Below are 25,347 nucleotides of genomic sequence, written 5' to 3'. Positions count from 1 at the left end.
GGGTCAGAGCCAAAGAAAGCAATAGGAGGAGTCATTCCAAAAGGCAGAATTCAAGAGCCAAAGACCAAAGGCATGGTCACAGCTTCCAAGAATGGGCTCTAAATGGAGTAGTACTGACCTGGGAATCAAGCCAACTAAGCCAGTTGTTGAGTGCTTGTCTTGGATGGACGAATGTGTTCAAATAATCTGCACAGTCTAGGGAAGTAGTGGTGAACCTGTGGCATACATATTATTGTGTTTTTCTTTTAAGACAAAAGATGTTAATGTAGAGTTGTTTTTTCTAAGTTAAAACCTCAGTATTCAAGTTTAATTGCATTGTTAACACTTTGTGATTAAAAAAATGTGATTTGGGGCTGTAGCTTGACACTTGATCTCTAAAAGTTTTGCCATCACTAGTTAGGGCAAGGTTTCCCTGCTGTGGCATTGTTGGCAGGGGCTGCATCCTCCTTTATTATGGGGCTGACTTGTGCATTGTAGGATGTTTAGCAGCATCCTTGGCTTCTACCCATGAGGTACCAGTAGCAAGCTGCTTCTGAGCCCAGTAGTGACAAGCATAAAGGTCTCTAGTCATGGTCAAGTGTCCCCAGTGGAGGACACCCTACCCTGTTAACAACAGTCTATCTAGAATGGCCAGTCATTCCAGTGTGCTGAGATTTAATGAAGTTCTTGGGATGTGAAATTTAGGAGCATTCTACATTTGCCCTAATTCCACCTCTTGTTTGAGCCTGCTGTCTCTCAGAGATTCTCACACTCAACTAGGCATCACCTGGGATCTGACTGAAATGCAGTGAGATGAGAGAACCTGCATCTCTAACCAGCTCCCATGATGGTGTTGCTCATCTGCAGATCCAACCCAGGTGTGAGTCCCACCTAGGGATGGCAAGCATGGCCAAGTGCATCCTCAACCCAACAGTTATCATTCCATCCTCCTATGAGACTGTGGCTCAGAATGATAGGCAAAACTAAACTGCCCCCTGCACTTAAACTATCAGCCATGGGAACTGTTTCCTTCAACAGCTTCTGCAGGAAGGAAGAATCTGGCAAATGCCAGACACTAGACAGAGGGATGGTGGAGATGTTCAGTCTTGAGGATGCTGATGGAATCTGTGCCCTGTGGGTGGGGATGGAGGCCTGAGTCATCCGTCTACCTGCTGGGCTGCTAGCTGATGGTACAGCACAGATGCCTGGCTTTGAAGAGGGAGGGCAGGTGCCACACCTGGGCTCAGCCTATGGAAGAGCTGTGCTTCACTCTCTAGAGTCCCAAGATGGGGAAATGGGACTGATACAGGAAGTGGGCCAGTGCCACAAGACAGAATTCACCATCCTCAGCCTCAACAGGGATTGGCAGGGGGCCAGAGCCACTCCATATCCTCCAGATGCCATCCTTCATGTCTGGTCCCCAGCACTCAACAGCTAACAGCAATGACCTGAGGAAGGGAGCATTTGGTACAGAGTCCTTCCAAATGACAAATAGGATGGGGGCTAGTTGAACGGACATTGCTTTCAACAGCTTGTTTCTCTTAAATAGAAAAATTGGATTGGTGCAGAAAAAGCTGGAGAGAAAATCTAGACTTATGGGCTCACATGGGAAGGGTGGAGAAATGAGGGGAAAAGTAAAACAGATCCTGCTTCAAGTCTTGATGCCAGCCTGTTTGTGTTTGCTCCTGCCAGTCAAGCAAAAGGAGGTGCTGGTCAGAGCAGGTGAGTACATGGGGCAGCTGTTGGAGCAGGCCTTCCTGCACTTCTTCGTCACAGCTCGCATCAATGAGTCCAAGGATGTCCTGGCTAAGCAGAAGTCCACCGTCCTGATCATCCCCAAGGTCATCATCAAGGTCAGTTTTAGCATCTAATCTCAGACAAGAGGGAAAGGTAAGGTTGTTGATTGGGAACCCAGGCTTAATGTGTGTGTGTGTGTGTGCGCGCGCGCGCGCGCGCGAGCGTGTGTGTGTGTCCTGCTCCAGAAACATAATGGAGCTAAGATCTTCCTGTTCTTTGAAAGAAGTAAACCACCCTATATATAGTCACGCACATATAACACTCCTCTTCTCTCCAGATTTAAATATATAGATGTGACTGCAGATATAAATAAGACCTGTGGATATAAACACACTTGTGGAGGAAGACAAAGATGTGTAATGGATACAGAGACTTAGAACTTTCACTGTCTCCAGAAGAAAGTGGGTCAGGCAGCCATGTGACACGGGAACTGCCGCAGCATCGCCCCCTGCCCTTTGGGCACTGACACTATTCACGGGGGCAGTCTTGCGTGTAGCAGACTGCACAAATTGAAGGATACAGCTTAATGACAATGTCTTGCAGCCACCAGCTAGATGAAGAAATAGAGCCTTTCCAACACCCTGGAAAGTTTCATCATACTTCTTCCTGTCCAAAACTACCCCCTCCATCACCGTAATAGCCACTTTTCTGACTTCTGTCACCATAGAGTTTGTTTTTCTCACTTGTCTTTCCAGTACCACCAGAAGTTTCTGCTCAGATAGCTCAAAGGACTTAGTAGGGGAGGGCTGATGTGAAAATGGAAGGAAATTCGGAAGCCTGTTTCTCTGACTTCTCAGGGCACATCACAGCTTCTGGTGCACCTGTAGCCAGCCACAACCCTGAGTAACAGGGTTGTCCCAGGCAGCCAGTAGGGACACTGGGAAGTGGCATCTTAGGCCACTTTACCCAGCGTCTAGGGGCCTTCCTAGTGTCTGGAGAACATTTTTGAAGTGATTAAGAGTAATAAGCATAGATTGTGCTGAGCTGCATTCCACTAAAGTGATAAATAAATCAGTTTTATAAAATATATTACATTTTGAGTGGCCCTAGTCACAGGGAACAATGGGCAGTGGTGAGGGATGAGCCTTGTTTCTTATGACTCATTTGGTGTGAATCCTTTGTAAAGCTAATTTCTGCTGTGTAATACCCAAGATGGCAGCCTTCCTGGGTACTTACTGGGTTCTAGGCTCTGCAGTGCAAGCATTTTACATGCACTATTGCATTTTAAATACCCAATAGCCCTACAAGATAGGAAGTACTAACACCTCCACTTTACCCATAAGATAACTAAAGACCAGAGGGGTTGAATCACTCTTCCAGGGTCACATAGCCAGTGAGCAGTAGAGCTGGGCCTCCAATCCTGGCAGTCTGGGAATCAACTCACTCCATTGCTTCTGCACCTGAGCCACCCCAAGACGAAGCTCGTCCAAATTTAAGGACAGAAAATGTCCTTTGAGGAATATGTCCAGACAGGTCTGTGTCGTCACAGGTACGTGGTTCCTTCACTCTGGTCACCACACATAGACCCATTGTGGTACTATCTGGACAGCCTTTAAGAGCCAGGATGCACAGGTTGCAGGCAGAATCAGGAAGAAATAAAACAAGAGGTTTTGGGGGTTGCCCCAGATTGTCACTGTGCTGTGCGAACGTCAATTCAACACTATGAGGCCCAGGGGTCCTAACAGGGCAGGCGGCCCCCATGCTTGAATGGCAGGACGGCCCTCACGCTGACTCTGCCCTGCAGCCCTCTTCCAGCTACAAAGGGGAAGCACGTTTGCTGCTCATGTGGGGAAGTTGCATGGGCCCTGAGTACGCGCTCACAGCCCTGTGCCTGTGCCTGCAGAAGCCCGACCGGAATGCTCATCTCATTACGGAGCCCTGGCTTGCCCCTGTAGAGGTCTCTGGAGAAGCCTTCCAAGCTGTGAAGTGCCCCAGCCACAGCAAGCACTAGAATTTAATTGCACCACGGATAATAAACTGGGGATATGAAGGAAACTGATAGCTTTGATCTTTTGGGCATTATTAATTTGAAAGATTATTTGTACTCTGTCTCCTGGCTTTACTTAAAGAACTGTTAAATTCTCCAGGGGCAGAGTCAGAAATGCATTATCCCATAAGTTAGTGGGCCTGGGCAGGGAGGATGTACTCTAAAAAGAGTTGGCTTGGTCTGGTTTGGTCTGGTTTGGTCTGGTTTAGTTTGGCTTGATTTGGCTTAGTCTGGTCTGATCTGGTCTCGTCTGCTTTGCTTTGTTTTGCTTTGGCTTGGTCTGCTTTGGTTTGGTTTGGTTTGGTCTGGCTTGGTTTGGCTTGGTCTGGTCTGGTCTGGTCTGGCCTGCTTTGCTTTGCTTTGGCTCAGTCTGGTTTGGTTTGGTTTGGTTTGGTTCCCTTGAAGGAATCAGGGATCCTGATTGTGGAGGAAGCTTATTGAGAGGCAGGGCCATTTCACAAAGCCTGAAGCCTGGGAGAGAAGGGAATTTTGGATTTTGTCCACTGCTGGATTTATTCAGGGAAGGGGGACAAGACATCGTGATATAAATCTTCAGGACCCTGTGGCTGAGAGACCGGGGCCTGGGATGCTGTATAACCTCCTGGGGAGTGAAGTGCAGAGCTGTGGTCCGCAGACAGAGGCCCTAATCCTGAAGGGACTGAGGGAGGCAGAGAGGACCCGAGAGAAGCAAGGGATGGGAAAAGAAGGGGAGTTGAGGAGGTGAAGGAGAGAACTGTCAGGAAAACATCAAGTTGAAGTGTTACACAGGAGACCTTGGGGAAAATAAATAAATGGTATAAAACAGGAGCTGGAGAGGGGTTAATGCACTGAAAATCCAAAACCCACAATGGCTCAGAGGTCCACAGTTATCTAGAGCACATGTCCACCAGCTCCAGGAAAATGCGAGAATCCTTTCTCAGTCTCTGAGCTGGGATGGGTTCGCAGCTGACTGAGCCTGTCAAGGTTGCTTTGGATGAATGAGCCAGATGCAGGGTGAAACCACATGAGGGAAAACAAGTTAAGAAGATGTGGCTTTCTGTCCTCAGCTTAGAGGCAGGCGGAGGGTAGAGGCCAGCATGCAGCAATGACAATCACAGCAACTATGATTCATTAAGCAGTCTTATTGAGCATCTCTCTTCTATGAATTAAAATTCATTACCATCATATGAGCTGACCTTTGTCTTCAAGAGGCCTAGAAAGTGTAGTGCTATGTTGCACAGTGGTCAAAGCATGGGCTCTGGACCCCAACTGTCTAAATACAAAGCCTGCTTTCTCAACATAATACCTGTGGAACCCTGGCCAAATCACTGCCCCCCCCCCTTAGATCCTGTTCCCCATCTGTATGAAACAGGGGATGGAAATACTCACTTTATAGAGTTCTTGTGGCATTAAGTGAGCCCACGGATGTCTAATGCCTGAGTCACAGTAACACCAGTGTATGTTGGCTGATGTTATTACTACAATTACTTCTGTTCGTAAGGGACTGGCCCATAATTACGCACCTCATAAGGGAAGGGGGAAGCTTCCAAAGCAGCTCATTCTGACTCAGAAGAATGCTCAGGTGACCATGAGGCTGCACTGCTGTCATGCTGCAGGCCTCACAGAAAGCAGAGGTGGTGACTTGTAACAAAAGGGCTTGAGTGTTGCAAGGGTGGAGAGGTCATATGAGCTCAAGTGGAATGGAGCATCAAGAATTAAGGATATCAAAGGAGACATGATCCTCAATGAGTAGAAAACATTCAGCCAGTAGATATAGGTGGAGAGACCATGACAGATGCTAGAGAAAATCAAGCAAGGGCCAGCGAAGTAGACAGCAGGTGTAGGGAGTAGCAGGAAGTCCACCTTGGCAGGAGTAGAGGTTGGTAGCTGGGCATGAGTGAGGGATAACCTCAGCAAGGTGGCTTAGGGCCACTTTGAAGTGGGTCTAAACTTCATGGATGAGAGCTTTGTAATTGACTCTGTGGACAAAGAGGCTTCTGTGGCAATTATGGAGAGTTACCATGAAATTATCATCAATTCTGCCCTCCCAAGAGTTCTCCCTTCTTTCTCTTCAAAGTCTTTGCCCAAAGTATTGTCCTCTGGAGTCACCAGCTCAGTCTTGGAACTGGAGATCCCTGGAGGCTAGAATCCAGCCCTTCTTTTCTAACTCCCTTTTTTTCCCCAAGCAAATATAGGCTGAACTAGAACAGTATTGGCCCACCTATCTGAATCCATGTCATGTCAACCAAAGCCCCCAGGCCTGTGGCTACCTGTTCTTACCTCCTGATGGACTCCATTTGGCTTCCATTCATCCCTATGGCAATGAAGATTGTGTTTGGGTTAAATTTGTTCCCAATTAACTATTCCCAGCACCTACCAGGAATGAGTCATGGTGTGTGATCCTCATATGGAAAATGGCAGGGATAGACATTCATTAAAATTTAATGAGCACACATCTCTTTTCCTGTGCTATCAAAATATTTTGATGAGAAAAGTATATTTTATTAAAAGCAGACATGGAATTTTCTCTGCCTTCCCATGTGTTGATCGCTTTAAGTCAGGAGAAGCCTCATCACCGCTTTAATTTCCATGAACAATTGTTCTTTTGGAGAGGATGGGGGCCACAGAGGAATCCAGCTGGTCTCTATACTGTAGACTGGTTTGCCTGGGCTCTGTGGCCCATGATGTAGGAACAGCAATCTGATAGGTTTCTCCCAGTCCCGGCTAGTTGTGAAGGTTTTGTGGCTTCAATGTCCTCATGAAAATCAACTACAGCAGGAGACCCAGGATGCTCACCAGCAGGCCCTGTTACCAGAAGCAGAAAGCCCAGGCAATGAGGGACAAGCAAGCGTCAGGCCTATTTCTGGTCCTAGCTGCACAGCTTTGGGCTCACAACTTAACCACTTAATATGTGAAATGGGGCCAGTAAAATAGGTTACACAGGAAGTGTCACTGTCCACCCCACACCCCCAAAGAGGGCACAAGGAATGTTTTCTGGGCAGGCTCCCCTCCAGGCCACCACTGACAACTGAGAAGACTGTGCCCATCTGGGCAGGGAGGAAGATAGGGGACCACATCAACCATCACCGCTCCTCAAGCCCTGTAGCCTGGTGGGGTCCGCCATTGCAGTATAAGAGGGGCTCCCTTTTCTACCTGGCCCAAGTATACCATGGCTCAGCCCAACATCTAGATCTCTCCTGACTGTAGACATAGGACAGTTTGCCACAGCTCCAATTGGAGCCTTCCATTAGATGCCCATGATTTTTATTAAGGTTAAGCATGGAATCCTCTTAGTTTCCCTACTATGCATGTCCCCAGAGCAAGGCGGCAGTGGGGGGTGTTGCTGAGTTAGGTCCTGATACCCTGCTCCTCCAGCATCCCAATTCATACACTTTCATCTAGGGGGCAAATTAAAATCAGAGAACCATTTGGGATGCAGTCAGTGTCCTATAGGACTGGACAGCAACTAGGTAAATTGTGACATGTAAGGAAAATTTTGTTTTGCTCTGTAGGAACCTAAATATCCCAAGCTTTTCATCAAAGTAGAATATTAAAACAAAGACTGTGTTCTAATCATCACTAAGCCCTGACTATTTTCTTTTTGTCTTAGTTAGCTTCCCATTGCTGTGACAAATACCTAAGATAATCAAATTAAAGGAGGAAAGATTTATTTTAGCTCATGATTTCAGAGATTTCAGTCCATGTTTGCATGCTTGGCCCTATTGCTTTGGCCCCATGGCAGTGCAGTGCCTCATGGCAGGAGCACATGGCAGAAGAAGCTGCTCACCTCATGGTAGCAGGGAAGCAAAGACAGAAGACAGGAAGCTGGGTGCCACTGTCCCCTTCAAGGCCACACCCCCAGTGAACTCACTTCCTCCTACCAGGTCCCACCCCTAAATACTCCACCACCTCCCAGTAGCACCACAGGCTGTACACCAAGCCTTTAGTTGGAGGCATTTAAGGAATATTTAAGACTTAAATCACAACACTGTCCATGTGTGCAGACAAGCACACTCTCTCTCAGCTTCCCTGTGCTCTCAGCAACTTTGCCTCAATAACTAGGGCTCAACCCTGCCCTGGCCTGCAGCAGGAGCCAGGAGCAGGGGACCTGCGAAGGAGGTCAGCTTCTCCACTCCTCTGTGGCTCTCTTCTCCATGCCTGGAAAATGAAATGCTCATCACTCCCATAGGGGTACTCAGGGGTGAGGAGATTCTCATGGTCATCCAAGCAATATTTTCTCCCTTTAAACCTCAGATTCAAGAAGTGCTAGTAAGTTCAGGTACTCTGCCACCTAAATATTACATTAAATCATCCCAAAACCTCACAAGAAACTGAGGCCCAAAGAGATCAAGCCACTTGCCCCTGTTCAGAACCTGAGTCCAGCTTGATTTCTCCTTGGCCACACCTGGAAGAACATTGCTTTGTGCGCGCACGTGTCCCGACATCTGTATTCCCAATGTTGTCCCAGGCCATCTGCAGAGGAAATAAGAGGTCTGATTGTGAGGTCCTGCCACAAGGGACACTGAGCAGGCAAATCCCGATTACCCTGGGAACCCAGGCGAGACACCAGCAGTCACAGGTTTAAGTGCTCAGGGAGCTGACTCTGCCCATCTGTGGGCTGTTCTGGCCACAGTGTGCTTGGTCAGCCAGGAGGGCACAGTCAGCCCATCTGTGCGTAGCACCTCTGCCACTCTGATATGTGCATTTCTGTTCATCCCCTCAGCACAGCTCTGTGACCTCATGCCTTTGAGAAGGAAAATGAGACCTCATTGGTAATTGGGGTATCTAAGGCATAATTTGCTCTATGAATTTCTAGTTTACTGGGTTTTTTAATCTTAAAGAAAATACACACAAAGAAAAACACCTAGAACAACCAATCCCATCTACCTGTCATGTAGTTCCACTATGTTTGGGCCACTGAATATCTTTTTAAAATGAAATCTCTATCTTTACCCTAAATAGAAAATCCTATTATCATCACATAATACATATCAAGGTCCCAAGGCCACCTTGTCACGTTTCACTGTGGCAGAGGAATCTAATTCTTTCCCCCATAAAGTCAAAAAGAAAGAAGTGGGTGGTGTATGTGTTTTCAAATTTAGTTCAGGGTCAACTTATAATCATTGCCCTCCATGGATGGTTTAGCGATAACATGAAAAGGTAACACTGCAAATGATTCTCCAGTGGGTTTCAGAAAATATAGAAGCTATTCCCGCAAAAAAAGGAAGTTACTATTTTTATCTCTCATCTGTCAGAGATCACAGTACAGGTAAAGTTTAAAGATAAATGTTTTAGAGTCAGAAAGACCTAGATTTATATGCAGGTTGGTTCTGCCAGCTTCCTGGCTCTGAAAGCATTTTATTTATCTTCTAAGTTTCACTTTCATACCAACAGAACGGGGCGGGGGCGGGGGTTGTGGTAATAATGTGTGCCTTAAGCCCCCAGAGCGTCTGAATTAAATAAGATAATATAAGTAAAATGATGAACAGAAGGTCTGCATTGCTAAGTAAACACTCACTAAAGCCAAGTTATTATTATTATTAAGCAGAGTCAGTATAGGGTGTGTTTATACAGTGACCTGGTACTGAATTGTGTTAAGTCCCATTCACCCTTTTACTAACTGTGAGTCTTAGTCACTTTCCTTGTTACTGGGCCAAATAGCCAACACCCACAACTTAAAGAGGAGAGGTCTATTTTGGCTCATGTTTCAGTCCGTGCTCATCTGGCTCCAAGGCAGAGACACTGTAACAGAGTAAAGCCGTTCACTGCATGGTGGCCAGGAAGCAGAGAGAAAAGGGAGGGCTGTAGGACAGATGTGGAAACCCTGCCAGGTCACAACCCCAGGGAGCCACCTCTTCTACTTGATCCCACCTCCTCACAGCACATCAGCTGTGAATGCATCAGTGGGTGAACCCACTGATGCCCACAGCAGCCCTATGATCCAATCACCTTCCAGTAGCAGCACTTCTGAGCACAGGAGTCTCTGGGGGGAGACATTCTAGATCTAAACCATAGTGCTGCGTGAACTCAAGCCAGTTGCTTAGCTTCTCTGGACCTCAGCTTCCTCATCTGCAAAATGAAGACCCATAGTATCTACTTCTTAGGGTTGTGAGGATTAAACGAGTTAAGAGATATTTCTACAATGCTGGCAGTATTCTAAATCTCCACTATCCAATACTCTATCCATCAGCCCCATGAGTCTCTTGAGCCCTTGAGATATGACTAGTGACACTGAAGAACTGAACTTCAAAGTTTTATTCAATTTTAATTCTAAATTTAAATAACCGGATGTGATAGTGGCTGCCACGTTGGCCAGCAGAGGCTTGAAAGCGTCCTGACTGTAGAAAACTTCACATCCTTTAGGAAAGGCTGGCCCAGGTGTTAGCTAGAAGCAGCGCAGGTGCAGGAGTTGGTGAGCACGGTTAACAGATGAGTAATTGTTTATTAGCAGCAGTGACCACAGGATGAGTAGGAGGGAAAAAATTCAATTTCTAGTCATGTGTGGAAGACATGATTGAGAGTTCTTGAAATAAGGACCAGTAGGTGAATCTAATAAATTGTGTGACTCCAATCGCCAACTGAATTCATTCTTAGTCTTTCTCAAACTTTTTTCTTCACTCCAGTTTTGGCTTTAAATACAGTTATGTATTTCACAAAGCATATTCTCAATGGAAGATAGCTTGTAATTTCCTAAAAAGTAATTCCTTCTCCAAAAAGTGTATGTATATCTGTTGTGTATGTGTGTGCATATGTGTGCACGTTAGTGACTTTCTTGTTAAGCCAAGAATCAGAGTCTCTGTTCATTATCCTGAAATAGCATAAAGGACAAGAATTCTATACGTCAGTATTGGTGAATGACCTTGAACTTGGAAAAGTATCATATGCCTGGTTGATTTTTAAAGCCATATATTTAAACGGTATATTTAAAAATTCAGAGCCATCAAATGTACAGAAAAAGCAGTCAGTATCACCAAGTATGACACATGCTTTGTTCTTTTCTCCAGTCCACATAACAGACCTGCTTCTGTAAAGTCGATACACATGAAGGTTTCTTCTTGACCTTACCTTCTCTGGATTGCCTAAAATCTTTCTTTATTTAAGGTTTTATGAGAGAAAGAAAATCAGATATACAGCTAAACTAATAGGCAAGCGTTTTTCACAGCACTAAAAAGGGGGAGCTCTGTAGATTCCTGGGAGAATTCAAGGAAAACAGGCCTTGTCTCTCACCATAGCCATTGTTCTCATAGCATGGCATGTCACCTACATCAACATATGAAATGAAAACTGTGTGTGAAGGCTCCATTTTCCTCAAAGGCAGTGGGAGAAATACCTCCACTTAAATTTCCCAAGCAAAGCCAGGAGTGATGGCACACACCTGTAATTCCAGCACTCTGAGAGGCTTAGACAGGAAGTTGCAAGTTCAAGCCCAACCTGCATAACTTAGCAAGACCCTGTTTTAAGATAAAAAGTGAAGGATTGGGGATGTGGCTCAGTGTGAAGGCCACAGATTTAATCCCCAGTGCTAAAAGAAATCCCCAGCAGAAATGGTGATATTGGGCAGGCTTTTATGTTTGAGTTGGTTTGAGTTTCTAGGATTCACTATCACAGGTGCAGGAGACAAATGTCAGAAAAGGGACACCAAGTATTTGTTAGCTGCTGAAGAAACACCACACAACCAGGGAAGGGACCCTCTTCTCCTCCCTGCATCTCTCCCCACCTCCACCTGGCTCCACGGGAAGTCCGAGCAGCACTGACACACCTAAGCCCTCAGCCAAGTACACCTGAAAACAAGCCGAATAGGGATAACCCATGAAATTGTACAAGAAGGTGTAGTCTGATCATAGTCACACCTGGCGCCTACCATGAAGGCCCAAACGCAAGGGCCTTTCAAATGCAGTTTGGGCCTCCCTAACCCAAAACTCCAAAAGCCAAACTTTCTGAGTTGCTGAAAAAGTCTTGGATGTTCAAATAGTTCACGTGAGGAATATTTAACTCATAAAATCTTTGGAAATATCCTAAAATCTGAAAAACTCTAAAATCTAAACTTCTGGTCGCAAGCATTTCAGGTATGGGATACTCCGCCCACACTAAATGTCCCCTGTCACATTCATCAGTGACCTTAAAGGGTAGACTTTGCTTTCTGTAGCATAGAAATCTGCCTGTAGAGCAGGTCTACTGGCATGGGAAGGGTCCTCGTCAGGAGTTCCTGGGCCCCAGGACACCTTGGATAACCTTCATGGATCTGCAGTAAATTCCCTAAAGTCCATGCCCATAGCATACCCATCTTTTGTGTGCTGCTGTGTATGTCTGTGTGGAGAAAGGCTTAGCAGAGGTTATCAATTTATTTTTAAGGGGTCTGTGTGCACACTTGTATAGCATGCCATGGAGAAGGCAGACAGCTCTGAAATAGTACCTTCTCTGGAAAGTATCAAAGTCATCATACAAAGCATTTTTGCCAGCAGCGTCTCTGAAGCAACCTCATTTTCTCTAAACTAGACAGCTTTTGCAAATGTTACTTTTATTTTGTACATTTTTTTGAAATTCAAAACGTTTTTGAAAAACTTTTAATGTGGAAAACTGTACTGGACACACTAGAAAATTAAAACAAAGGCACTGTGTAACTTACAGTATTCCGATGCACTTCTACACCTCCAACATTTAAATTAATCTAGTCCAGATCTCCAGGTTGAAAGTGACAAATTCACACTGTCATCCTTGTTTTTTATCTCCAGCACTGTTTTTTGGGTTGTTTTTTTTTTTTTTTTGGTACTGGGGATCGAACTCAGGACCTTGCGCTTGCGAGGCAGGCTCCGGAACCACTGAGCTAAATTCCCAGCTCCAGCACTGTTTTTTAACTAGGGGGCAATTTTGCTGCCCAAGAGATATTTGTCAGTTGTTGGAGATACTTACGGTTGTCCTGTTTGGTATGGGGGGGGGCGGGTGCTATCAGCCAAGGATGCTTCTAAACATTCTACACTGCACACGACACGCTCTCACAATAAAGATGTGTCCAGCCCTACATGTCAATCATGTGGAGGTTGAGAAACCCCGGTCTAGACCTTGACTACTGTCTCTATCACCACCTTCAAGTCAGGCTAATCCATCCACAGTCAATGTCCCCAACAGCATAAAAGTAACTTCTGGTTTATGTTCTGCCATGTTCGTTAGTTAACCTGCCTCCTCCCCTGGTGAGCCTTATTATTCTCTATCTTGCCACTGTGGCTCCAAACCCAACACTTCACCCACTTTTTGAAAAGCTCCCTTACTCTCAACTGGCATTCTGGATCTCCCAACAAAAGGTTCGGGTTGTCTTGTTATTGCTGAGTCACTAGCTTTTTCCAGCTCCTCTGGGCTCAGGGTCCTGGCCTCCAAGTCCAGGCTCTCTACTTAGACAGACTTACACTTGAGACCCATTCTAATCAGTAGCTGCCGATTCTCAGGCAAGATATTTATTTCTCTGAACCATAGTTTTCTTTTCCATGAAAAGGAGTGCCAGCCTCCATAATCCTGCCCCAAAACTCCTTCTCCTCCTTAAGGGAATAGCTATCATTGTATTATTATCTTGGTCCTAAGTCCCTAGTAACTGGTGCACATCCTGCCCTCATGTTGTAAGGCTTACATGAGAACATATGTCACCATACATTCTCAACTGGTCCTTAGTAATCAACAGGGTGCTTAAAGGAGGTCACAGGGCAAACGATGACAGGGGAAGTCACATGTACCCAAGTGATGCATTCAGTAATAGTATGTGCTGAAATGAGAAAAAGTTTAAAACACTTGAAAATTGGATTTATTATAGTTATAAAATAAAATACACAATCTTTTATTTTCAGTTACAATCTAGAAATTATCAAAGAAACATCACAAATGTTTACCAGAGTTCAAGGTATCTCTCACAGACGATATACCACCTAATAGCGCATACCCTTACGAACCACATGTTGTAACCAAGCTTAAACTTCATGGCTGGACATTAGTCATGTACAAATGTTAAGTTTCTCACCACCTTGAACCTATGCACCTATTATACGTAAAATATTTAAGAAAAGATGTTGTATCTTTCAAATTAGCCACGATCTCCTATTAAAATAAACAAATTACAGGCTCCATCCCCCAAGATTCTAATTTAATGGTCTGAGGTGGTTGGAGACTTCTGTATTTGAAAGTTTCCACTGCTTGCAGCCCTCCCTGACTGCCCTGTCTAACACGTAATCCATGCTCTCCAGATGTGTCTGCTGTTGCCACCAATATAATCACTGTCTGCCCCATGGATATTGCCTCTGACCCCAGCTCCCCACCCACTGCCCCCAGGGGAAGGGGACATGAATGGAATAAACATGAGGAAATGGTGGAAATTTTCACTTTCCCCATTGACACAAATTAATCACAAACTATGACTTGAAGAGTAAAGCCATAAGATTTCATTCTTGACTGTAGAGTTTGTAAGAAAAAGTGCTCTTCTCTGGTAAATGCCCTTCCTCTTTATCTCCATTCATAAGAAAATCTCATTGTCATGTGGATCCTTCTCTACTCCACACTGGCTAAAGAAATAAGGTTTAATAATGGCTGTGTTGTTACATAGAACACTCAAGCAACCAGTAAATCCCATTTTAAACAGTTCATCTAACTTAAATATTTATTGGGCACTGGGTTGCTATTGGAGTTAAAAGTGGACTGAAATATAAGGTAAATAAACCAAAACTGCCAAGAGCACTGCTACTTTAAAAACGATCATGTGCTATGATGTACTGAGCCTTTGCATTGCACCTGAAGGCTGCTTTATGTGCATTCTTATTTCACCCCTTTCTTAGGAGGGAAGAAATAGTGTCATCATTATTATTATCATGTTCTCAAGTGACATATACAGATCCAGCCATTTGACACAAACAGACCAAGAAACAAACAAGTCCTACAGCTCCCTGGCTGTTTTCCGGCACATTGAATTTGTGCTGGGGAAGCATAAAGCTCCAACTGTGTGGCACAGAGTCTACACACGACAAGCAATAACAATAATAATAATAACAGTAATAGTCATAATAATAATAGCGTTCTACAAGGTTGCTCCATGTGAATAGCAGTCCAGTTTTAGAAAGAAGAAAACTGAGTCTCGGACAGTTTGAATGAGTCGCCCAAGACTCCACTGCCAGTGTCAAAGTTGACATCAACCTCTGATTCTCCTACGTGATGCTCTCCAAATACCTGACACTTGAGAACTATGATGGGTGAACTCACGCACAGTAGCCGTGTATCCTCCTAGACTCCTACCCTCCTGAACCTAGATGTTGTGGCTGCAGATGAAAAGTCTCCTGTCCTCATCTTCCAGCTCAACACTAGGATGCTCTCCTTCCTTCAATATCTTTCCAACATGTCTAGAAGTAAGACAGCAAACCTCCCAGGAGTGTCTTCTGCCTCTTGACCTCGGGAATCCCTCACACTATGGTAGGAAATTTGCATCCTTTCCAGAAGCAGAGTTCACTTGGCTACTTTTACCGAGGAAGTCTGTTGCTACACCAAATCCACCTCCTGCAGACAGAGAGCAGCCAGTGGCTATGGCTATTAACCTGAGCTCTAATTAGGGTGGTTTCATAATGAGGAAAAGACTGTGATTCTAATTAGTAATTTTCCATCTTTTCCTCAGTAGGTATTCCTTAGTCAAAGCAATATGCTCTCCTCTAACACTGGTCACATTGCCAAAACATAAATGCAATATGGAACTTCAGCAAAAATGAAAATGGTTAAGGAGCCAGGGAAGCTGAACAAGGTTTTATTTGGTGCTAATGTGCTGTTATTTGCTCCCTTGTCTGTTTCTTAGGTCCGAGGAGCCGCAATGGTTGGTTCTGACATGGTTGTCACTGTAGAATTTACCAATCCTTTAAAAGAAACTCTACAAAACGTCTGGATATACCTAGATGGTCCTGGTTTATTAAAACCCAAAAGGAAAATGTTCCGGTAAGTGAAATGAAATCCCCAGGAACAGTGTCTCAGAAGCTGCAATTTCTTATGGACCATTTATGTGGGGCATGGGAGAAAAAATAGGGTTGGTTCAACCAGCACTTGAATCTTTAAACCCACCCCTGGGAGACAGATAACCATTAGCATCTCTTTTCTATAGCTGACAAATTTAGAATTTCAGGGGGCAGTTGATGGGGTCTCCATGTTACACAGTTTATAAAGGTAGAACTAAAATTCAAACTCAAGGCTGCTGATTCCTCAGTCCAAGTTTCAATCACTTTCACACAAGACCTCCCCATATATCAACCCTCCAGTGTCCTCAATATCACCATGCTTGTACAGAGTATTAGATATGATGCTGAAAGATGCCCTTTTAATGGGCTCTTTCTCCCCAGTCTACCTCTTGGATTTTGCCAACCAATCACTGTCGGTAACGGTTGCTTTTATTTTTTGCTTTTATTTTTCTATTCTTTTAGTTGAGCCTGAGGGTTCTAGAACTTGCCTCCATCAGAGCCTTGTAATATTAGGAATGTACTCAGCCTCTTCCAAACCTAGCACCATCAGATTATGCCCTCCAGGTCTATTTCTGTGGCTTCTGTTGATAAAAACTATTGTCCAACAGAAGAGACCAAATCCATGGTCAGGTAGCTGTAACTGTGGGAAAACAGATCTTGTTTATATTTTTGTCCTAGCAGTGATCCTAATTCTGTTGTCTGGACTGGCACAAAATAGAGCCCATCTGTCTTCAGCCTGATGCCTTGAAAATGTTTGCAAACAGCTGTCTCATCTTCCTTGAGTCTTCTCTACTTGGGACCAAATTCCTGCCCATGCTTCCTCTTTCTTGCCTCTAATGCGATGTCACTCCCTCTCTCTTCCGCACACTCCAGTTTGTCAGAGCCCTGCTTAAAGTGTGACATCCAGAATGGGTCCCAATCTTTGAGGCTTATTACTTTCATTTCTACCACAAATAAGTCCCTGTGAGCATCAATCAACCCAGCTCATTTCCTGTGGGGTGACCTTCTATGGGACAGAAAAGGAAGTGGAGGGCTTTGGAAACTGCCTTATGGCCAGACATGTCAGGAATTTCTCCAGTGCCCGTCATGGAAATGACCCCCCTCTGTAAGCTGTAGAAAAAGTGTAAGACCTCACCCTCTCTAGGTCAGCTCTATTCCCACAAAGGAATCTGCATTTCTTCCAAACTATAGGACTCACAACTTCTGTGTCCTGTCATTTAGGAGACGCCTTATTGCAGATGAAATATGCAGCAGAGAAAATAATTTGAGTGTTTTTCTTAAAATGCATGCACAAGGCTTTCCTATGCTAATAGGAATGTTGCAGAAAAATAAGAATTGAATTAGAAATCCACCCCAGCTAGAGAAAGAGGTCAGTAACAATAGCCTGGCTTTTGTCAGAAACGACAGCCTCACTCACCCGTTCTCACAGCCTCCCACTCAAATCAGATGCAAGGAATGCTAAGGCGAAGTGAAACACGCTTCTCCCAAACAGCCCCTGCAGGATCCAATTTATCCTTCTGAAACAGTAGTCCCACAAGCTCCCTCTGAGGGTACCAGGGCCTCATGCTGCCTTTGTACATTGGCTGTGCCAAGAATCCCACCTTGATTGAGGCCAGCACACCTGCTGAGGTTTGGATGAGTGTCCCCACAGGTCTGTATGTGGAAGCTTGGCGACAGTGGGAGATGCTGTGTCCTGTGAATGTCCGCTCGAAGGGAATTATGGCACTCTCTCTCTCCCTCTCCCCACCCTCAGTGTAGGACTCACTTAGGATCAATCTCAGGCTGTTTTGCTCATTGTTAATGTCTGACATCGGGTGGTCAAAGCAGAGTGAAACTGGGAGAGAATGGATGAGGCCAGTCCCTACATGGACACAAAGAACACATCCTTCCCACTTGCTGACATAGAGAGCCACTAGTACTTTCTGCCAACACACAGGTTTATAGCAGTTAGGTGCATAGACAGGAAGCTAGGTGCTCTGCCTTCATCATTTTGGGCTGCTACAGTGGAAATACCATAGATGGGGTAGCTTAAACAACAGACCTTTATTACTCACAGTTCTGGAGCTTGGGAAGCCCAAGGTGAAGGACCCAGCCAACTGGTTCCTCATGAGGACTCTCTTCATGGCTTAGAGACTGTCATCTCCTCACCGTGCTCACATGGAGTGAGATGGAGCGCAAGCTTTCTGATGTCTCTTCTTCTTAGGACACTAATCACCTCACAAAGACCCCACCCTCATGACATCATCTAATTTAATGAACTCTCAAAACTCCATCTCTAGACACCATCACATTACAGGGCAGGGATTCAACACAGGATTTTTTTTAATAGCAAAACATTTACATTTTAGACATACGTTATGATACACTCATCGTGGGGAATTTGCACCTGTACATGGTACATCCCGCCTCTTTTCCCATCTCCCCTCCCCTCAAGCCCTCTCCCCTCCCTATGTACAGAAGCTCTGCTTCCATTTTTTTCTTCTATTTTCACTTTGTTTTCTTGCTCCTTCCTTCCTTTCTCCCTCCCTCCTCCTTTGTTCCCCTTCCCATCTGGACTTTTTTCTTCCCATTTCCCACTATCTATTATACATTTTAGTCCTTATTTCCACTTTTGGTTTCACATCAGAGAAACAATGTAGTATTTTGGGAAGACACAAATGTTCAATCGACAATAGTCCTCAATTTCTTGTGGGAACTCAGATCCAGGGTGGAATCTCCCCCAGGCAAGGGAAGCTGTATTTTTCAGATATAATCTGAAATTGGAGGTGAGGTGGGGGGAGCATGACATGGAAAACATTTGTTATCTGGACGGGCTTGGGGCTTTGCAGCAAACACTCCTTTCTCTGTTTCCTCCTGACTCTGGCACACACCTTTACAACCAAGACCTGAGCCAGCCAGAGCCCTCTCTCATATAGTCAGGTAATTGGAAGCACTTCACTGTATTCTGGGTTGCTGAGATCTGATCTGAGAGTGCCAGATCCGTGTAATAACGTGGGCTTCTAGAAAGTGCAATTGCATAGAACCAAAATCCTTTATGAGACTGTAGAACACAGATCTTAAATGGCCAGGGAATTACCAACCCCATCCTTCCACTCATGCCTTTTGCTGGAGTGAAATCTAGAAGGTAAGGGGTCTCAAGCCTAAAGTAGAGGACCTGAAGTCAGGAGCTGGTGAGCAAGAAATTGGAAATAGGAACAAAGAAGGAAATTCTGTGTTTCAATCTCCGCTCAGGATGCCAACCAGCTAGCTCTACCCCGGTGTGGTTTACCTTCCTGCTCCTTCCCCACGGCCTCCCACCTGCCTCAGATGCTCAGAGTTTCTGTTCCCACAGACTCTTGGCTTTTAGCTTTCTGCAGTTGATATTTCCAGAACATCAAATAATTCGTCTTCCAGATTCAATTTTCTTTTTAAAAAAGGATCAGGTTCTGGGAGTTCTTTCAAGAATAAATTTCCCCAACTTTGAGGTTTGGGTTTAAACTTTAAGTTTCTCAAGTAGGGCAGAAACTAAAAGCTAGACACAGAGAGGAAAAGCCATGGGTAGCTGCAGTTTATTATAATAATAATCCCATTTGCCTGCTTGCATTCAAGATGATAAATGGCCAGTGTGTCCTGATGGCTCAGCACATTACTGAAGATCATTCATCACAACATCCATTCCCAGGAAATAGGTTTCTAGTATATATTTATCTGTAGGTAAAACAGAAAGCATGTATATCTTCGTGTCTGCGTATTTTCTCATGTTCACACCATTATGCACCTGGCTTCATAAGCAAGAACTAATGATGAGGTAAAGCCTAAGACTGCGTTTCTATTTGAGGTAGTCACCTGTATTACACTTCTTCTCAGGGCAGATCCCTGAGCAGAAGAACTGTTTCAAGGTGTGTCTGATTGATCACATGGGAAAACAGAGGGAGAGAATGAATGCATCTGGCTGAAAGGAGCACGTTTCTTGAGAAATAAGCATCTTAAACTGATATTCATATCAAATTGATCACTGTAAATTAAGGACAAAGAATTGTCTTTCTACATAAGGGCAGGAGGAAACTTTCTAAATTATTTTGCTGAGAGTTTAGGCAGAGCAAGCAATAACCACAAAGGTGGAAGTGAAAGTGGTAATAATGAGAACAATAACAGGGTTTTCACATTTCTTGGCACTTGCCATGGTCCTAAGTGAAGTACAAATATTAACTCATCCTACCTTCTCATCACCCTGTCCAGTAGTGCCCTCCTTTTATAGCTGAGAAAAACAATGGCAAGGTTAGTGTTTTTCCAACTTTGAGTCACAAAGTGAATTTACATGGTTTGAAAAAATATGCACATATATAAGTTATGTACATGTGCATTTTCATGTAATGTGGTTTTTATTTAACAGGCTAAAATAATTTATAAAACCACATTTATAAAGAACCAAAGCTAAGAAAAGCCACTAACAAATATCAAATTAATTTAGACATTTTAAAATATCAATGTTAATGCCATGGAGAGAGTTCTGCAAGGCCACAGATTCTGTTTCCAATTCACTGGCCACAGATAGGAAAGGAAGGGAAATTCTTATTTAGTGGATAGATTTCTATGATTTGCGGCCTTTCCCTTTTTAATCCCACTGCAGCTAGAAAGAATATTATTTTTTTGACATTAGAAGTAATCTTGGGATTCTAACTTGACATAGGAGAGATCAACTGCAGGCCTGTGACCTTGTATTTCCCCCCACCCTTTACCTCTGTTTAAAGCGATCCTGTGTGGCCCCAGTCCCCCAAGGCAAAAGAGGGCTCGGGGGCTGAAACCCTTGAGCCACTCCTGACTTTGATAGCCCTCCCTTCTTAGCAGCTCCTGCCACCACAACCCCAGTGCAAAGCTGGTGTTGTCCACCAGTTCCTTCCATGGAGTCAAAGAGGAAAAGCCTTACCCAGCCTGAGCCCAGATGTCTTGGAGAAATCTCCATTACCCCGTTCTGACCCGTCCTTCCCACAGCCCCTGCTCCCTTCATAGCTTCATAGTTCACTGACATGAACAGTGAGGTCCTTGTCTGGCTCAGCCATATACCCGCTGTGCAATGGGAAAGAAGCCTCTTGATGTCTCTGAAATGTAATTTTCTCACCTATAACCAGAGGGGTAAGGATACCTTCCTCATGGGTGGGTAAGAAATGCAGTGCAGTACCTTGCCTCCTATCTCTCCTTCCCCCTCGATCCTCACTCTGCACCTTTCCATTCACCTGAACACAGGCTTTTCAGAGGGACATGGTCTCTTGTGTGCCAAGACAGACACTCACGTACAGTCAGCCGTGTGTGTGCAGATCCAGCCATCCTCTAAGTCCACACGTCCCGGGAGACCCAAGCTTGCCACAGACTTCAGCCTACTCACTAAAAGACCTTGGCGTAGAACTCAGCCCACTCACTAATGTCACCAACACTGCTTTATGGTCTCCTTAGCAGATTCATCCATCTATAGCTACCGACTAAAGCAGCCATGAGGTAACACTCCTTCCACTTCATCCTCAATGCAGAAGTCAGAGCCAAAGGATTGACCTTGCCTCAATGTCACCAGAACATAATGGTTAGGTAAAATGTTGTCGCATAATAAATTCATCTGGTAAGGATTGTAGATGAAGAAGCAGCTGAATCACTCTCTCTGGAATCATTGAAACAAAGAAGCTGGCATGACTGACATGACAACAGCTAGTATTTTCTGAAAGTTCAGTCCATACCAGACCTGTCCTGTGCTCTTTGCTTGAATCATTTCATTTCATTTTCACATCGGTGCTGCAGCAAGCATTGAATCCTCCTCATTTTGCAGATGAGAAAATTGAGGCTTAGAGAAGGACTATCAGTTGCCTGAGCTCACACAGCTAATAAGTGGGAGAGTCAGGCTTTGCGCTCAAATCTCCTGACCCAAGTCCAGGGGACTGTAGCTACTGGGCAAAATTTCATTATATGAACACTAGTCATTTTACACTGTTTAGACAGCAATGTCTGATTTTTAAAATGGATACATTCATTCAAATTTGCTTTTTTTCTCTATAGCTCCATCTGACAGGAAGCTATAATCATTAAATAAACCCTATACGTAATCGTATTCATTAGAGAACCATACTATTTACAAAAACATTTCCCGCTTTAAAGTCTTCATTATGTATCATCTTTATCTTCATAACTTCTAAGCATCCAAAAGTGTTTACTGAGGGTTTAGGCCTCCAAACTCACTGGAATTCAAATCCAGCAGGTGCCCGTTTCAGTGACCATAAAGGAACTGTGAAAGTGCCGAGATTACATTTGAACGAGTCATGTTTGGAGCAAGCTCTACATTTTCCAAAGACACATGGAGCAGATTTGACTGTGTCAATATCAAGGGGGAAGCAGCCTGTTCTTTTGCTATGACACAAGCCTTTCTTACCATCATTTGTTTTTTGCATTCTGATATTCAGGTCTTCATGAACTCTATTAACAGGAATCTAGAAATACTCTGCAGCTGGCTCCAATTACAGTTCTTCTATTGTCCTGGCCATTTGGATCTGTGACCTTTGAGATTCTGTTGGCTTGGACTTTGGTCCACTCACCAGTAAAATGTGACAGTTGGACTAAGTCATTTCTAAAGCCCTTTCTGATTCTGACCAGCTATGCTTCAGTAGCCCCACGAAGAGTCAAGTCTTTTTTGCCTTTTCAAGACCTTCATGGTAGTCTTTATTCATCCCCCTTCCACACTCCCTGAAAAACGCTGGCCTAGGGTTCCATGCCAGGCTATCCAGAACAAGACTTGGCCTAAGATCGGAGAGCAGAGACCAGGAATCTTTCAGGCACAACACTTGCAGGAAGCTCTCATTACTAAAACAAAAGGCATCGTCTTGCTTGAAATATGAAACCTGTGAGAAAGTAACCACAATGATCAGAAAAGACATCTTTTGTAGACAATGTTAGAAAAAGGGCAGGAATTTGAAGCTCAGATAAACCTGAGATCAAAGCCCATTTACCAACTCTCGGCCCATTTACCAAATACATGATCTTGGAAAAGTGACTTCACGATAGAAGTCTCCATGTGTCACAGAATATCTACTCAGGACAGTGTCACATGTACAAATCTTGCACAATATCTCCTCACAAGCTTATATGGGAGGATGAGTGAGAGGTACCCCAGAGAAACCTGAATCTCCCCAGCCCTAATTGATCTCAGTCTTCCATGAGAAGGTTTATCCATGAGACTTAGGATAATCTGAGCATGCACTGAGGAAGAGGCGAGTCAAGAACCACGAAAGAGACACCCATGGTAGAGACAAAATAGAGCCTTGGCAGTAAACAAGTAGCAGAAATGTGCATTGATAAAAGGAACCCAGTTTGGCGCTTAAAACAGGACTATGAAGTACAAAGCATGAAGATACTCAAAGTCAGATAGTAGTAGGCAGGGGCATGGTCTAGATGTTGGAGCTAGAAACAAGGTCAGTGGGGGTTGGTAACAACTACTTAGACTTCAGGGCCTCAGCAAACACAGCGGAGGACTCAGATCAGACTCAAATGCCAGGAGGGAGCTAGAGGTAAAAGATCATTCACATAGAAAAGGCTACTGCAGAGGGATTGGGGTAAAACTAGACTTTGTTTGACTCATAGCTGGATGGGACTCAGCCCAGCTCTTCAGATCTACTGGAAAGGCAGCAGATGCATCCAGGTAGAAAGCACCATGGCCCAGTGAGACTGTTACTGACTAGCTCTGCAGCGCCTCCTACAGGGCCCTCTTTTGGTTACTAATTGCTGAATAAGCCAACAAAGCTCTCCAGTCCTCTGACCATCGTAGACCAAGAGAAAAAGGTAGCCCAGGCAGGGGTCTTCCATGCTTCTTGATGCAGTGAGAAGTGGAATTTTCCAACCTCTCCTCTCTTTTCCATCCTTTCAGTGAAATTCATCCCAACTCCACCGTGCAATGGGAAGAAGTGTGTCGGCCTTGGGTCTCTGGCCCTCGGAAGTTGATAGCCAGCATGACCAGTGATTCCCTGAGACATGTGTATGGTGAGCTGGACTTGGAGATTCAAAGACGACCTTCTGCATAAATGCACAGGAGGCTGAGATGGACCCAGGCACTTGGCCTCTCGCAGTGTTGGCTGAGGAAATTCTAATGTAAAAATTGTTAGCTGTTGCTCTAACAGGCATGAAGATCCAGACAGAGTGGGGAGGGCCCCAGAGCATGAATGCCATGCATTTCTGAAACACTTTCCCAAATCCAGACTATCCAGTGTGGAAGTTAGTTAGTTTTGCATCACTCTACCTTCCAAAGGATTCCGACAATTAGCTTTAATTAAGCTCTAATTAAGCTCTCATAGCTCATAAGAGTAAAAGTCATCATTTATCATTGCAAATGGCTGCAGCTCCAAATATGAGAGCTTCCCTTCGTGGGGTGGGGTAGGGAGGGGATATGCTCAATACTTGGCCTTATGTAAAACTTCTGATTCCCCGCTCAGCCTTTTGGGGGTAACATATGCCCCTGAAGGGACCAGAGCATATGATTTGGTCTTTAGAATTCTATTCCCCTCTCTTGGAATCAGGTTCTACTCCCCATGCTAGAATATTTGTCCCAGGAATTGAACACATCATTTTTCTTCTTGGCAAAGCCGGGGAAAGGTTGTTCATCTTGCACCTGCAGCCAAGCAGCTTCCTGCCAAATTTCACAGCTTCACCTTGTAAGAAGATGCAGCCTCATAGGAACAAATTGCATTTGTGAGAAACTTAATCACTTAGGAGAAGAAAAGAAAGCAGGTGCAATACTCGGATCTATTAAATAATGTAGCTTTAGGGCGCATTTTATAGGTGTCATACAGTGTCTTGATCAGCAGGAATCAATATCAATATCCCTGACTTTAACCCTTTCTAGGGTGCAGAAGTAGAAAGTAATGAAGCTTATTCGGGACTGGGGGAATGAGAAATTAGTCACCTTAATTAGTGGGTACCCTGCCCCTGTGTCTCTGGAATCATCTCCTTTGCTCAGTGACACAGGTGCTGGTCTTTGTTAAGCTAGAATAAGCCAAACAGGTTGGAGAAGCTGGCAGATTTAGTGACCAGACTTGTAGACAGAGAAGCAGCTATTGATTCCCTCTGTGCCTTCATATTGTCTACATTGAGACTGCACCTCAACCTGCAGGTGCCAAAAGGTACTATGAACCCAGCCTTGCCAACAACCAGTGCTAGTTCTGACCCAATGACAAATGATGCCCTGAGCTCCAAGGCTCCAACAGGCAAAGCTACTGATGTCTATGTGTAAGGTGGATGTATGGTCAGAATCTCCATTGAAATGCCTAGGTGTGATTTAGTCAGTAGACTATGACTGACAAAAACACTGTGGGAAAGAGGGTGGGGAGTCAGAATGAATGTTCCAGTCTATGTAGCTGCATTTCTAAGCCTCTGAGACTTTTCCTGAGCCTTCGGTGCTAACCCATGAGAGCTAATGAGTCCCCTCTACCAGCACATCCCAGTCATACAGATCTCTCTCCATGTGCCAAGCTTTTCAATACCACATTTTAAAATGAGATGTATTTTGCTAGATTGTTAAACTGCTTACCTTAATATGTTATTAATGACAATGTGATAAACGCTTAAAATAAAGTTAATCTGATTACATTTGAATCTGCACAGAAGTGAATGCTGTTAATTTTCAGTGCTTCA

The 25,347-nt window shown here is 44.5% G+C and overlaps 1 protein-coding gene and 1 long non-coding RNA gene across 2 annotated transcripts in view; one reads left to right on the top strand and one right to left on the bottom strand.

The window, feature by feature from the left end:
- The window catches only part of F13a1 (coagulation factor XIII A chain), a 156,325-nt gene extending 131,023 nt beyond the window's left edge, over window positions 1-25,302 (top strand). Inside the window, exons 13-15 of the mRNA XM_004847742.4 lie at window positions 1,672-1,832; window positions 15,555-15,691; window positions 23,588-25,302. Of these exons, the coding sequence (XP_004847799.2) occupies window positions 1,672-1,832; window positions 15,555-15,691; window positions 23,588-23,741 (452 nt within the window). The 3' untranslated portion in view covers window positions 23,742-25,302. The remainder of the gene's footprint in view (window positions 1-1,671; window positions 1,833-15,554; window positions 15,692-23,587) is intronic.
- LOC110349785 (uncharacterized) lies at window positions 5,944-23,589 on the bottom strand. Its single transcript, XR_002396031.2, has 3 exons — window positions 17,763-23,589; window positions 8,116-8,215; window positions 5,944-6,547 (listed from the first exon to the last, which is right to left on the bottom strand). It is a non-coding gene; the product is annotated as an uncharacterized LOC110349785 (long non-coding RNA).
- Window positions 25,303-25,347: the final 45 nt, after the last annotated feature.

This window comes from Heterocephalus glaber, unplaced genomic scaffold, assembly GCF_053883595.1.
Source record: "Heterocephalus glaber isolate CG9 unplaced genomic scaffold, H.glaber_assembly_v1.0 deba00001472, whole genome shotgun sequence".
In the NCBI taxonomy this organism is placed as follows: domain Eukaryota; kingdom Metazoa; phylum Chordata; class Mammalia; order Rodentia; family Bathyergidae; genus Heterocephalus; species Heterocephalus glaber.
Note: the sequence above shows the minus strand (reverse complement) of the source record. Positions and strands in the feature narration are given on the sequence as shown.